This window comes from Pan troglodytes, chromosome 1 (genome assembly GCF_028858775.2).
Source record: "Pan troglodytes isolate AG18354 chromosome 1, NHGRI_mPanTro3-v2.0_pri, whole genome shotgun sequence".
Lineage (NCBI taxonomy): Eukaryota > Metazoa > Chordata > Mammalia > Primates > Hominidae > Pan > Pan troglodytes.
Window position 1 is genome coordinate 135,928,203 of NC_072398.2, and position 13,957 is coordinate 135,942,159.

General features: G+C 41.6%; 1 protein-coding gene across 9 annotated transcripts; it reads right to left on the bottom strand.

Moving 5' to 3' along the window:
* Positions 1-261: 261 nt before the first annotated feature.
* RWDD3 (RWD domain containing 3) lies at positions 262-13,373 on the bottom strand. 9 transcript variants are annotated; one of them, XM_003308231.6, is made up of 5 exons: positions 13,178-13,331; positions 7,565-7,697; positions 2,764-3,251; positions 829-944; positions 262-730 (listed from the first exon to the last, which is right to left on the bottom strand). In XM_003308231.6, exons 2-5 carry the CDS (start codon positions 7,602-7,604, stop codon positions 616-618), a joined length of 759 nt encoding a protein of 252 aa, XP_003308279.2. In that variant the 5' UTR covers positions 7,605-7,697; positions 13,178-13,331; the 3' UTR covers positions 262-615. The 9 variants fall into 9 exon arrangements, 6 of the variants coding, with proteins under 6 accessions (XP_003308279.2, XP_003949518.1, XP_513579.3 ...); XM_003949469.5 differs by having other exon boundaries at positions 2,811-3,251; positions 13,178-13,317; XR_010153087.1 differs by lacking the exon at positions 7,565-7,697 and having other exon boundaries at positions 2,747-3,251; positions 13,178-13,340.
* Between the last annotated feature and the right edge of the window lie 584 nt (positions 13,374-13,957).

Genomic DNA, 13,957 nt, shown 5'->3' on the forward strand with positions numbered 1-13,957 from the left:
TCAAAGAAGAATTTTAATTGGAATCAAATCTCTAGTCCTAAGGCTAGCAAGTATCATGCTATTCTAGAACACCCTCAAAAAGCAACTATAAATCTTGTTCTATAGAACTTTGCATTTAAACAATTTATGCAATTCCATTAAAAAAAATCAGTGTTATATTTTTCTTAACATTTATTAAAACATTAGACATAAGCTGGATGGGGGAAAATGGCGATCAAATGCTAAAAATATAAACATAAGAAAAGTAAACATGAAAACAAATCTTTTTTAAAAAATCATTTAATTACAAGAAAATTAGCCAGAAAATTACATAGTTCCAAACAAATATTGTCTATAAAAACAAGTGTTCATTTACCATCTTTTTAAATTTATCTTTTAAATAATGTCTCATCTACTGAACCTAGCCTTTCCTGGCAAACATTAGAATATACAAGTTTTCTTATGTTTAATATTTCATAGAACAGAACTGGCTTTTGTTCCTGAAGTTAGAATGATGCCTATCATTTTGCTTCAGAAAAACTTTAAAATTGACTATTTCAATTAACCACTCCCCAAATCCAATGCAAAAACAACAAAAAACACTGCTATTTTACTAAAAGATTCCTGTCTTCCATTTCATTTTACCAGAGCAAGTACAAATTCGGAGAAAAGCTTCTTAAGTCCTGCAGTTTCAAATTCCTTTTGTAATTCATCCAACGCTGAATACTCTTTGACTTCAAATGCCAGAAACCTGCATTATACAAAAGAAACTCATGAATATGCCTAGATTTGTCAGAGTATAATTATCGATTCAGTTGCTTTTCCATCTGCAATAGTACTAAATTATACCTTTTGTGTTCTGTCTGTACTTTTGTTTCAAACAGTACACTAATCATTTTCTCTTTGCATTTCTTTCCACTTGAGTCCACATCTACTTTGGAGGTTTTCTGAAGAATCAAGTACTCCTAAATAATAAATCAGTACATTAAATACATATCTTACTCTGAGTCTCAAAGTCCCAGTTTTAAAGGAGCTATAAACCTGTAGGCTTATTTTCATGCTTAAATACCCCCTTTTTAAATCAAGCGGTAAGAATTTTTATATACTTGTTTTAACATACTTGGCAGAATAATGTAGTGGTGGATACAGGAGTAAAGAACAATATAATCCAACTCCTCAAGTTTAAATCTGGATTGAACTGCCTACTAGTTCTTACTCTGGGCTGGTTACTTAAATCCTCTGTGGCTCAGTTGCCTTTTCCATAAAATGGAATTAATAGCAGGATCTACCTCATGGGGAAGTTGTACTGATTAAATGAGATAATACATGCAAAGCACTAGAGGAGTACCTAGATATAGCACCATGAGAGCACAAGCCACTGTTCTTACTATTACAAATTCAGCAGCTAAATGACATTACCAGGCACACAGTACTTACCATTCCAAATTGATAGCATCTATAAATATGTACCTATACATCCTCAATCCTAGTATACAATCTTATAAAAATATAAGAGAAATTTATCTAAAATGACTTTTTAGAGAGAACTGAAAAAAGATCTCCTAAAAAAAGTATTATTTCTCTACATTAGCAGGGTTCTAGTAAATATGGATACCTGTTAATTAATTGATGTTTCAATCTGAGTAAGAACATCTGCAAAACAGCTGTGTTTAGCCTAATATTCCTGAGCTGGCTTAAAGAGAAATCTGAGCCTTTCAGGTAAAGATGAGCATGAAAATTAATTTGTATTTATTTTTTGTCAGCTACTATTTTACCCAAAAGGATCAAACGTTATAGATATACTACAAATCACTTTAAAACAAGAGGTTCCTCAGTCAGTCCCAATCCAAGATATGCATTAAATCTGAATTACTGTTATATCTATATACTTTAACCCAGCATGAGTCTGGTTAACCAAATGCCAAAGCAGTTTTGTGGTAAGAGCCCATCATGAAAAAACTAAGTCATTATTCTACAAATCTTTAAGATTATAGGCTGTTCACACTAAATTTGTCTTAAATAAATTCAAATGTAATTATTCATGACCTAACCTATCTGAAAGTATAAAACCTATTGATTTGTAGCTCTTCTAATATTTAAAATATAAAAAACAGTTTTCCTCATCTTGTCCCACCTAAAACAGGTTAGATGAGTTTAGAATAAGAACTTGAAAAATCTGAAGAAGATTATGATTTTGAAAGCAACTGCTGAGACAAGTCAGGTGGAAAGCAAAAGTTATGTAGGAGGTGACAAGTTGACAGCCCTAATGATTCTACTTCTACTAACATGAAATCTTGGTTATAACAGACAAGCTCCTCTTTCCAGGTATTATAGATACCAAATTAAAGTGTCAGAATGTATTTTTAACAGCCAGAAAGTTACAAATCTTGCAGACTATCCATAAATACACACCTTGCTGTGCCTAACTATGGGAAGAAATATTAATATGCACAAACTTTTAGTGCACATTTATAAAATTCAAGCTCATAGCTAATTACAGAAACAAACACTCATGTGCCACAGAGCTTTTAAAATAACCTGTCACTTTATTAAGTGACATGATTTTTAAAATGTAATCTTATTCTTCAAGCTTTGCAAGTTTGTACTTGTAATTAGCAGTCAGACATTCTTTAAAAAGAAAAGGAAGATCCATTAAGATTGTAATAATGAAAGCAGAAACATCTTAATAATTAATCTATCCCATTGTTATAAAACACACTTAAAGACACACCATTTAAAGCAGAAAATAGCCAGATTCATACTCAACATTTAACTTTTTGGCACCTTGAGGTTGTTTCTGTCTCCCTGTAGTAAAATCAGTATTATTTTACCCATGAACATCAGTCTTCCTGTCAGCCTTAAATCTGAAGCCCACTTCTCCACAGTTTTGACATATTTAGTCTTTGCTCTCATGTGATCTAAATGCAAAAGAGTTATCCACAATCCATCATCCATGGTCGTGCTTGTTGAAAAAGTACACTTTTCACTGCCACTGCCAGTTTCTGGTTGGCTGAGGATATGCCTGAGATTCTGCTGAATCCAGAGAACAAGCTCATGAACCATAGGCTCCAACAAAAGGCTCTCTGCTTGCTCAAGTAACTTCTCTTTCACAGTCACACACTGGGCCCTGGTCAACTGTTCAGAGTTAATCGAGATACCAGGTAGACATGAAGGATAATTGACTGGCAAATGGAACACCAATTCCAGAGGTATATCCGCATCCATAAATCCTTCAGCTTTTGTGTGAATTCTGAACACGGTCCCATCTGTCTCTGGAAGGCATCCAAAAATAATCATTAGCTGTACATTATTCAATTTGAATGGAACACCAGCAAGTTCAAACTTTTGTCTCAAATGTCAATTTATTTTTCATGAGAAAACTCTGCGCTATTTTATGAAGGGACACGTAATACTAGGAAAGCTATGATTTACAAATTATTTCCTTCAACCATACACATGTATTCATGTATTCACACACACCAGCATCCAGGATTTAACTGGCATTTACACTTGCTATCACCCCATTTTTATTAAGTTACCAGAAAGGTTTTTCATCAGATAATTTTTTTTCTAGCCAGATTTAGTTGATAATTCTGAAAATCCCTAATAAACTCACATGAGCTTTCAAAGATACAATACCACGTATATACAAAATCAGTAATTAACTTAAAAATTGTACACTAAATCCAACGAAAGTCATTTTATGAGAAGTCCAAGTCAAAGCAAGCAATGGAATCCCCTGTGGTTGTAGGGTTGCAGAGAAACTGATGACTGCATGTGACACAGTAACTGCCTGGAATGTTCTCTTCTTATTTCAAATATATTAGTATCAGTGTAATATGAAGGTGGCAAGATGAACTGAAATTGAGTGGACATCAATTCTGCCTCTTCCAGCTCCTAAGAAGGAAGGGGAAAGCACACATAGGATATCATATGAAATCCTCTGCTCTCTTTCAGATTTGCTCGGCTTCACCCTCTGATGTGTTCCACACCACTTCACGCCACTTTTCAAAAAGATGATAAAACGTCAGGCTGAGTAGAACAGAACTGGGTGCAAATAAATCTCTCTGAAGCTAACTTGCCTCTCTCTACCCCTACTTCCCTCTGCACGTGCCTTTGCTTTATTCCCCTGCATGACAGAAGCAGTCAAATCTTTCCCATTTTCATACCTGGATTGCTGCTCAACAGCCTCAACAACTGAGACCTGAATGTATTCCCATTTTAAAGAACCTAACAGAACATTAAAATTGTTTCCTGAGCCTTCTGATTCCACATATATAAAAGCCATTGCTACAGACATTGATTCATACAGGACCAGACACATCTGTTACAGAGTTTTTCTTTCATACACTCTTCAGTACCAGCTGCAAGGAATGACTATTTTAGGACATCATCTGGAAACATAGACAGTTAACCGTTACGAAGACCATATTAAAATGATATAATTTATATGTGTATTTCATAAGAAAAATTTTCCAAATCTAACTTTGTACATTCCTCCAAAACCCATCATGTTTCTCAAAACCCTTCTTCTTCTATCTAGTTACTTATTCTTTTTTTTTTTCTTTTTTTTTTTGAGACACAGTCTCACTCTGTCGCCCAGGCTGGAGTGCAGTGGCATGATCTCGGCTCACTGCAACCTCCGCCTCCCAGGTTCAAGCAATTCTCCTGCCTCAGCCTCCCGAGTAGCTGGGATTACAGTCATATGCCACCATGCCCAGCTAATTTTTGTATTTTTAGTAGAGACAGGGTTTCTCCATGTTAGCCAGGCTGGTCTCAAACTCCTGACCTCGGGTGAACCGCCCACCTTGGCCTCCCAAAGTGCTGGGATTACAGGCATGAGCCACTGCACCCGGCCTAACTACTTACCCTTTTAAAAAAAAATACTTTATTGTTAAAGTAGGCTGCCTATGTTAAAATAGTACATTTCAATATGTAAAACAGACATTACAAATAGAACTGCAGACAACACACAACCATTTAGGCTGAATAAACTTTCTAATAATCATCTAGGGAGTTGACATTCTCTCTTCAAGAGGGAGGAGAACTTTTAAAGATCTTCAATCATTCATCATTGAACAAGCATTCACTGAACACCTACTAAGCTCAAGGCACTGTACTAGTCTCTGAGGGAAAATGACAGGTAAGACACAGATCCCATCATGTTGACTCAATCCAGTGTTTCAGAACACGAGAGCAGGGATATATCCCAAGTGATCTTCCTTGACTTCTCTTCTACACCTAAACATTTCTTTATTCATAAATATGCGTACATATACATGTACATATAATTTATATAAACATAAATGTCTGTGTTGGTAGATAATTCTCCAGGGATCTGGTGTGGGAGTTCAGTCAGGGTGGTGGGAAAAACTGCAGAGGAAAAATTGTAAAGATAGTTATAGGAAATAGTCACAAACCTTCTTGGAAGGCTGGGGGGTGGTGGTGCATAGCTTCAGTAAAAGATTTGGCTGAAAGCAGCCTAATCCTCTTTACCTTGAGTTGATAGCAAAAGAGCAAATAACAAGGGAATGTGGGAGAGTTTACCTAAATAGCTTGTTTACTCATGTGGTCCTAAGAGCAACCTTTGATTATCTGTGGGTGCATGACTGCTCTCCCCTGGGGGGAGGTGGGGAGGGGTGGCAATGTTAATTACCTTCTAGTGGTGTTTACTCATGACCCTTGTCATTTAATCTGTACTAAATAAATGTGAACTTCACCGGCTTATCATGGCCTACACTGCAGATTCAGGAGCAGAACCCCTTTAGCCACACTGACAAGCAAAATGTCTGTGTCAGTGTACGTCTCTCATCCATCACTAGGTCAGTGTCTGCGGGTTGGATGCCCACAATCTGGCATTTCTGAATGCCTTCTGAGCAAAGGGCATTAATATCTTTGTTCAAGGACATTTGCATAACCGACAGCCTTGGAAGCTAGAGTTTATCCCTCCAGGTCAGGGGGCAGATTTGTTTCCTAAGCAATATAAGGTAACATATTCCTTCAGGACAAAGATTGAGCAGGATCACTAGCAGCCCCCTCGTAAGACCGGAGGGTTCCTAAGCTCACTGCCCCTCAGCTATAACAAAGACCCACTGAGTGCATAGTATGCACCTCAGCCTACCTCCACATCACCCCATTGAACTTGGGGGACAAGGAGAATCAATGTGAACATGAAGCTAATGCTGCCTGCTGTGCATTAAGCAGTAACTGTCCAAATCCATCTGGGTTCACTGTCTCCTTACTGGCTGAATCCATGGAAGTGTGTCAGTGACCAAGGAACTGCAGTTGTCATTGCTGCCTAGGAACTGCTGGGCCACTTGATTATACTTTTTTTTTAAATCATCTTGCCCTTTTTCACTGTTTTATCTGAGAAAGAAGTGTCTTCCTCCCTTCCACAGGAAACCCTATCACTGGTCTTGTGCTTGTTTTTTGTTTTTGTTTGCTTTTTGAGATTGAGTCTCACTCTGTCACCCATGCTAGAGTGCAGCAGGGTGATCATGGCTCACTGCAGTGTTCAAGCTGGTCTCAAACTCTTGACCTCAGGTGATCCACCCGCCTCGGCCTCCCAAAGTGCTGGGATTACAGGTGTAAGCCACCACACCTAGCCTAGGCATAAAATCTTAAAGCTGCCTTCAACTTTTTTTTTCCCTCCTTCTTTCATACTTAGCATTCAACTGCCAAATCCCACAAGTCCTCCAGAATTTCTCTCCCTTCCACCCTCCTAATTCAGGCCTTTCTCTGGCTTCTGCAATAGTGGTCTCCTCGCCACCTGCCTCTCCCCACACCAAATTATCCCAATACCACTCTCCCAGACTGAAATGAATCACAAATTCCTCCATGCAACGCCTAGGGCCAGCCTACCACTCTGACTTCCTCTCTCCTCACTTTTTGCTTCAACTACCCATTTTATACCATGTCCTCAGTCTTGGGTGTCCCATCTCTGCCTCTTGCTCCCACTATCTCCAAGAAGGCCCTTAACTTTCTGTCTACTAAAATTTTGTCCAGTTCCACAGTTCCTCCCTAAGTCCCACCTAATGACTTCCATGGTATTTCAAACTTATTTTATGGTATTTTCATGCCCAGAATTATTGTGGTTAAACTAAATTAACATTTTTTCCAGCACTGAAATATCTTGATTTTCTTTTTAAACAACAACCAAAATGGGGGGATACAAAAAACTTTTAAATTGTACAGTCATACAGCTCTTGGAATTGTGCTAGTAGCTTGTAATCACGGATCTCACAGGTGCAGAAATCCCTGGTACCTGTGGTAAATAATGGGCCCAAAGATGTGTACATTCTGTTCCCCAGAAGCTGTGAATACGCTCCCTCACATGGCAAGAGGGCCTCTGCAGACATGATTAAGTTAACGATTTCGAGAGGGGAGTATTATCCTGGATTACCCAGGTGAGCCCTGAATGTAATCACAAGGGTCCTTATAAGGAGGAGACAGAGATTTTACTACAAAAGAAGGCAATGTATCCGCACTGAAGCAAGATGCTGTGCTGCAAACTTTGAAGAATCCCTTTCTGATCAAAACCCTGAGACCCACAGTGTTCTCCAACCTGTGCCATATAAACACCTACCAGGTCCTCTCTGGTGCAGGGAACCACAGGAAAGAAACATGTTGGTAGTCCAGGGGGAAAGTCTTGAAAAGCTATTGAGCCGGCCATGTCAGTCCTTACCAATTTTCATTTTTCTCTGTGTTATTTTCTGGTCCTAGTCAGCAAACAGAATAGCAATGGGTGAAACTCCTGACTTTCACCTTAGAAAACTGTGACCGTCATACTAGTTATATGTTCGGAAGAAAACTGCCTTAGTTCTTTTAAGAATTGGAAAGGATTAGCATTCTTCCTAATTGGTCTTGGTAAATCCCCCTGCCCACCCACACATACACTGTAGCTGCAAAATAAGATTATACAAAATGATACTGTCATCTCTACAAGAAACTGAAAAGCCCAATAACATACTCCATTCTTCTGGTATTTAATGTGGCAATAAAATTACACACTTTTAAAAACTCATTTTCTCCCAAAAACTCTAGAAGTATGTATTGTACTCTTCCATATCTCATCTGCTTGACATTGTACAAGCAATTAAACTGGCTCCTTTCTGCCTCAGAATTTTTCATATGACACATGCACTGTAAGTCTGATTTTTTGTTTTCTTTTTTTGCCATAATAAAAAAGAAAACAAAGTTGCCCCTATCTGCTTTAAGGTTATTAACAGCTTAGAAACAGTGATTAGCAGAAAAATAATTATGCTCTAAATCTAATACTAATCTCTGCCCCTCCTTAGCCCCCCAGAACCTTAGTTAATAAGCTTAATTCACAAACTGATCATTCTCAACAAACATCTATGCCCTAGAAAACTTAAGGCTTGCCCCAGAAAACTAAAATCTCCGTAAGTCCAAGGGTGTTTTCATGTATTCTAAAGACCCTACCAAAAGGGTCTTGCCCTCTGGTTCAAGTTGATACAAATTGACTACTTGTTGTTTCTAACCAAATCATTCTGTCTTATAGTAAGTGTATCATTTTCATACCTAAAACACAAACTGAAACAGGTTTCAAACCTTATGCTTCCTTACAAACATCAGAAAGTAAGCTCCTAAACACATTCCAAACAGAAATTCAAACTAGAGAAACTAAACTTTTAGAACTCCAAATTCACACTAATGCTATTTTTAAGGTTTCATTCTACTTAATAAAATACAACACACAACAGAAACTCTATAAATGCAGTCAAATAACAGAAGACATTTTTTAAAAAAGGTAAAATTTAAGAGAATGGGTTTTTCAGGATTCACTAAGAGCCCATTAAGAAATTGTTTACATACCATATACATCTGACCTTCCCTACACTTGTGTTTTTTTTTTCTTTGCAATTGTTATATATCCTCAACATACAACTTTGAAGAAAACCACCAAGAAACCTCCAGCACCCTCTCATACTTGGTAAGACAAGACTGTCTCCTCTTGCTCCCAGGCAGCTCCCAGGCAAGCATACACCAGTGCTTGTTTTATGCTTCAGTTGGATTTTTACATAAGTTTCAATGTAGCTTCAGAAGAAAAAAAAAAAAACTAAAAATAAATGAAGCTAAAAGTAGCAATCTCATCGGTTTTATAGAAGTCAGCTCAATACTGACAATCAGCATAAAACCGAGCTGAGCAGATTTAGAGGGGTCAATGTGTGACAGTCATGATTCATTTTATAAGAAGGCGCAAACTAATTTGAACATTAGTGTTGCTAAAATACAAAAATTCACTCTGCAGCTTCTGTGAAAACCTATTACATGATATTGGGTTCTCCCATCTTACAACTTTTTTATCTGTAAGATTCTTTCCAGAAGCACAACTCCCACATATAACGAACATTGACTATGGCCACATAATCTGTGTCACTCAATTTCCTCATCAGGAAAATGGTGATACAATACCAATCTCACGCCTCTCATAGATCCACACATACATGCACAAACACTCCCCTTTGGGATTGTTCTGAACATAAGTTGGCTCACACTCATATCTTTTCTCTGGGTGCTCATTATCGCTCTCTCTGGACAAGTATTTCCTTGCTTTCCAAGAACTATTTTCCTGATGCAACAGCCCCATCTCTCTATTAAGGAGCATGATGCAGTGCAAAGGCCCATACACCTGGAGCCTGGTGGTTATTTAACCAGTCTGAGTATCAGTTATCTTCTCTGTGAAGTAAGACCAATAGTACCCCTCATCAAGTAAGATGCATTTCAAGTATCACGTACATGGCAGGTCACCCCATCAAATCTGGCACCTGGACTGACTACAATGCATACAGAAAAACAGAATATCCCTAATGTGGTCTATCCACAGCCCTCCCTTGTAGATGGGAGTGTAGGGACTTACTTAATTTGCACCCCTAAGAGATGGTTATGCCTCTTACTAGAAGCTTACTATAACCATTGTAAAGAGATCAAAAGGCAGATAAAATCCCCTGAAATTCTCAGCATAAAATTAGTCCAGCTAAATGGAATCCAATTATTTAGCTTCTTCAATCTTATGGCCTTAATAGTTGATCCTTGGGTTAGCAGTCTGAGTCTTGCTGGGTTATCTTGTTACCAGGAATGCAATTCCTCTGCAACATTCTCCTGATTCCAGTGGCAAAAGGGAGAACCTTATTTGGGGGAGGCCAGAAAAGAACTGGTGTTTAGAGTGTTCTGGTATCAAGTGTGTATCCTCCAACCCAAACTGACAGTGACGGTGAGTGGTAGCCAGCAGTCTGCTGCATGTTTACTGTGGTCTGTTAAAGAAGTCCTTACTTTGTAAAAAGATGTTACGAAAATCATGGGGAAAAAAAAAAAGGCCTTTACCTTACCCTTAATTCCCAGTTGTGAACATCAAACATCCCCATTTCAATCACTGAATTATTCTACCTCTCAGCAACAAAATGTCCTAAGTTGTTACACTGAATTCTTTTATAATTCAATTACTTATTGATGCCAGAACATGGAATTAAACTAATTAGGAGGCATGGCTTGAAAGTCATGCTCAATTTAACAGCAGATAAAGGGTTCACAGTGTTCTCAAGATTAAGAAACTGTTTTCTTTCTATGCTTACATTTTTGGGTTTTCTCTGACCCTTCAGCAGTGTTTTATGCTCAGCTGTGTACTAATGACCCAGACCATTACCAGTTCTTTAAGGTGTGATGGGAAATTGCAGGTTCATTTTTCCAGGATATTCCCAACTGAGCCATAATAAAGGAATTTAGGAAAACTGATGATCTCTTCAAATAGCTGCCTCAGGCAGAAGTAATTATCAATAAAGAGAACAGTGGAGACAGAGAGGGAGATGGTGAAGAATTATCCAATCAGAAGAGGGATGACAAGAAAACACTAAGAGTGAGTAAACCCCTTCATATGGATTTTAAACAATTGTTTCAAAAGATACAAGTCAGGCTGGGCACTAAAAAGAAAGCAACTCCATTACACTAATAGGTGCATAGTGCCTGGAACATAACAGTGCCCAATGAGTGGATGTGAGTGGATGAATGCAAGAAGGAATAAATGGAAGTCAACTCCCTGTCCTTCAGTGAATAACACACCCAATGGATATCATGAAGGATCTTAATCTTAAATGGTTTTCTCACAACATCCAGCCCATTTTTAGACTACTTTTTTTTTTTTCTGAGACAGAGTTTCACTCTTGTTACCCAGGCTGCAGTGCAATGGTGAGATCTTGGCTCACTGCAACCTCCGCCTCCCGGGTTCAAGTGATTCTCCTGCCTCAGCCTCCCGAGTAGCAAGGATCACAGGCGTGTGCCACCATGCCCAGCTAATTTTTGTATTTTTAGTAGAGATGGGGTTTCGCCATGTTGGCCAGGCTGGTCTCGAACTCCTGACCTCAGGTGATCTGCCCGCCTCGGCCTCCCAAAGTGCTGGGATTACAGGCATGAGCCACGTGCCAGGCCTAGACTACCTTCTTAAAGGTTAACCAATTTATGGTCAGAAAGCCAATTTTAAGGGTAACTACAATATAACATTAGAACGATAAATCTCATGCCCCAAACATGTACATAATGTATCTGAAAGCTAAGTGAAAACTGAGTCACTTTCTCATACATGGCAGTGTTTTTTCTTTTTTTTTTATTCAACAGAAGCCACATACAGGGACAGTAAGTTTCACCTATCATCAAAAAATAGTCAAAAGAACCTCTCTACACTGTAAGCTCCTAGAGGCCATGGGTAGCGGTGTCTCTGAAACCCTGACAAAGTCTGTAGGCAGCAGGGATTCAATAAATGTGGGCTAAATGACTAATAAAGCCCTCAAGAGCTTGTTTAAAAAAAAGTATCAGAAGGCCAGGCACCTGTGGCTCACGCCTGTAATCCCAGCACCTTGGGAGGCCGAGACGCGCGGATCACGAGGTCAGGAGATTGAGACCAGCCTGGCCAACATGGTGAAACCCCGTCTCTACTAAAAATACAAAAAATTAGCCAGTCATGGTGGCAGGCGACTGTAGTCCCAGCTACTCGGGAGGCTGAGGCAGGAGAATGGTGTGAACCCAGGAGGTGGAGCTTGCAGTGAGCCGAGATCACGCCACTGCACTCCAGCCTGGGGGACAGAACGAGACTCTGTCTCAAAAAAAAAAAAAAAAAAAAAAAAAAAAAGGCCGGGCACGGTGGCTCACGCCTGTAATCCCAGCACTTTCAGAGGCTGAGGCGGGCGGACCACGAGGTCAGGAGATCGAGACCATCCTGGCTAACACGGTGAAACCCGGTCTCTACTAAAAAAAAAAATACAAAAACTTAGCCGGGCGTGGTGGTGGGCGCCTGTAGTCCCAGCTACTCGGGAGGCTGAGGCAGGAGAATGGCGTGAACTCGGGAGGCGGAGGTTGCAGTGACCCGAGATCGCGCCACTGCACTCCAGCCTAGGCGACAAAGCGAGACTCCGTCTTAAAAAATAAAAAATAAATAAAATAAAATAAATAAAATTCAGCCAGGCATGGTGGCACGCGCCTGTGATCCCAGCTACTCGGGAGACGGAGGCTGCAGTGAGTCCAGATGGATCCACTGCACTCCAGCCAGGGCAACAGAGCGAGACTCCACCTAAAAAAAAAAAGTATCAGAAAAGCAATCAACTTGGAAATAGAATGCAGATAAAGTTGAGGTTGAGCACTGGATAAATTAAAAAGTTCAGTCAACAAACATTTACCTACTACCTACCATGTGCCTGGCCGGCACCGTTCCAGGTGCCTGGAGTTATTACCAAACAGACCCTGCCCTCCTGCAACTTAAGACGTACAAATACCCGTGTAGAGTTAGAACCGGGGAGTGCTCTCGGGGGGGCCTAGGGCATAGTGCTTAGGAAGGACACAGAACAACGAGGGGGCGTCAGCACAGGCTTCTTTATAGGGTGAGATCTGAGGGGTGGGAGGCTGGGGGAGGGCCTGGGGGTGCGCACGCAGGGGCCCCCGGCTCCGGGAGCGGGACTGGCGGCAGAGGCCCCAGTGGGCCGCGCCGCTCTCTTAGTGTTTCTGGGGTCGCCTCACACTCCCGCCCGCTGCGACACCACTCCGGCCTCCGGGCGTGTCATTCCATCATTCAACTAACCCGGTCCCCATACGTGGGTCCAGGCGGGGTGCCCAGGCTCCGTGGTGGGGAGGAGACGCAAAGCGAACGCGGGTGGCCCCTGAGGGCGCCCTGTCCCTCCCGCGCGGGGGTAGTCACCTGAGCGGCTCAGCACCTCCCACTCGTGGGGCCTGCAGAAAATCGCGGCCAGGACCGAGAGCTCCTCCTGCACAGATTCCGCCATGGCTGTGGGCCCCACCGCCTCAGCGCTTCCCCTTCCGCGGCCGCGCCGCCGCCTCCACCGGCCAGGAGCAGCACTGCCCGCGGCCACCCGGGGGCGCCCCGCGCCTCCGCAACCGGGCGGGAGGGGGGCGGGGCGAGACGGAGCTGGGGCGAAGCGAAACGGGACGTGGGCGAGGCGAGTCGGGGCGAGGGCCAGGGTAGACGGGGCGGGCGGGGCCCTTAGAAGTTCCGCCCAGAAGCTCCTGCTCAGTAACTACAGACGCGAAGCTCAGCCTCTCGGTTTGGGAATTTTCTTGGAGGCCGAGGCCCTGCGCCTCTGTCTGCACCCAAGGCGACCGCCCAGCTTACCCCCGGCTCTTCTGAGCACAGAGAGGCCTCCCAGCAAAGCCTGAACCCTCTAAGTTTAGCTGCAGGCTTCGAACCCCGATCGTCCCCGCCGAGCCTTGGGCTGCTGAGGTGGGGATGAACTGGGCGAAAGACACTTGGGAGTTAGGAAGAAACAAACAAGCAGGGAAGTGACCAGGAGACAAGGTGAGACTTTGCCCGGCTCAGGTTTGAACTGAGTGTTGGAGATAACCACAGTTAACAAAATAAACAAAATTCTTCGCCCCCGTGGAGCTGTTAGCAACCCTGGTGTCTGGGAAGCCCGGAAGAGGCTCGGGTTAGTAACAACCTCCAGGATGCCCTCCGAACTGG

Bases quoted from the DNA above. Each gene is read 5' to 3' on its own strand.
- RWDD3 (XM_513579.8), bottom strand. From the start codon at position 13,262: ATGGCGGAATCTGTGCAGGAGGAGCTCTCGGTCCTGGCCGCGATTTTC. The intron at 3,252-13,177 runs GTGACTACCCCC...GATGCCTTCCAG, and splicing joins GGAGGTGCTGAGCCGCTCAG to AGACAGATGGGACCGTGTTC. The intron at 945-2,763 runs GTGCCAAAAAGT...TTTATTATTTAG, and splicing joins GAGACAGAAACAACCTCAAG to GAGTACTTGATTCTTCAGAA.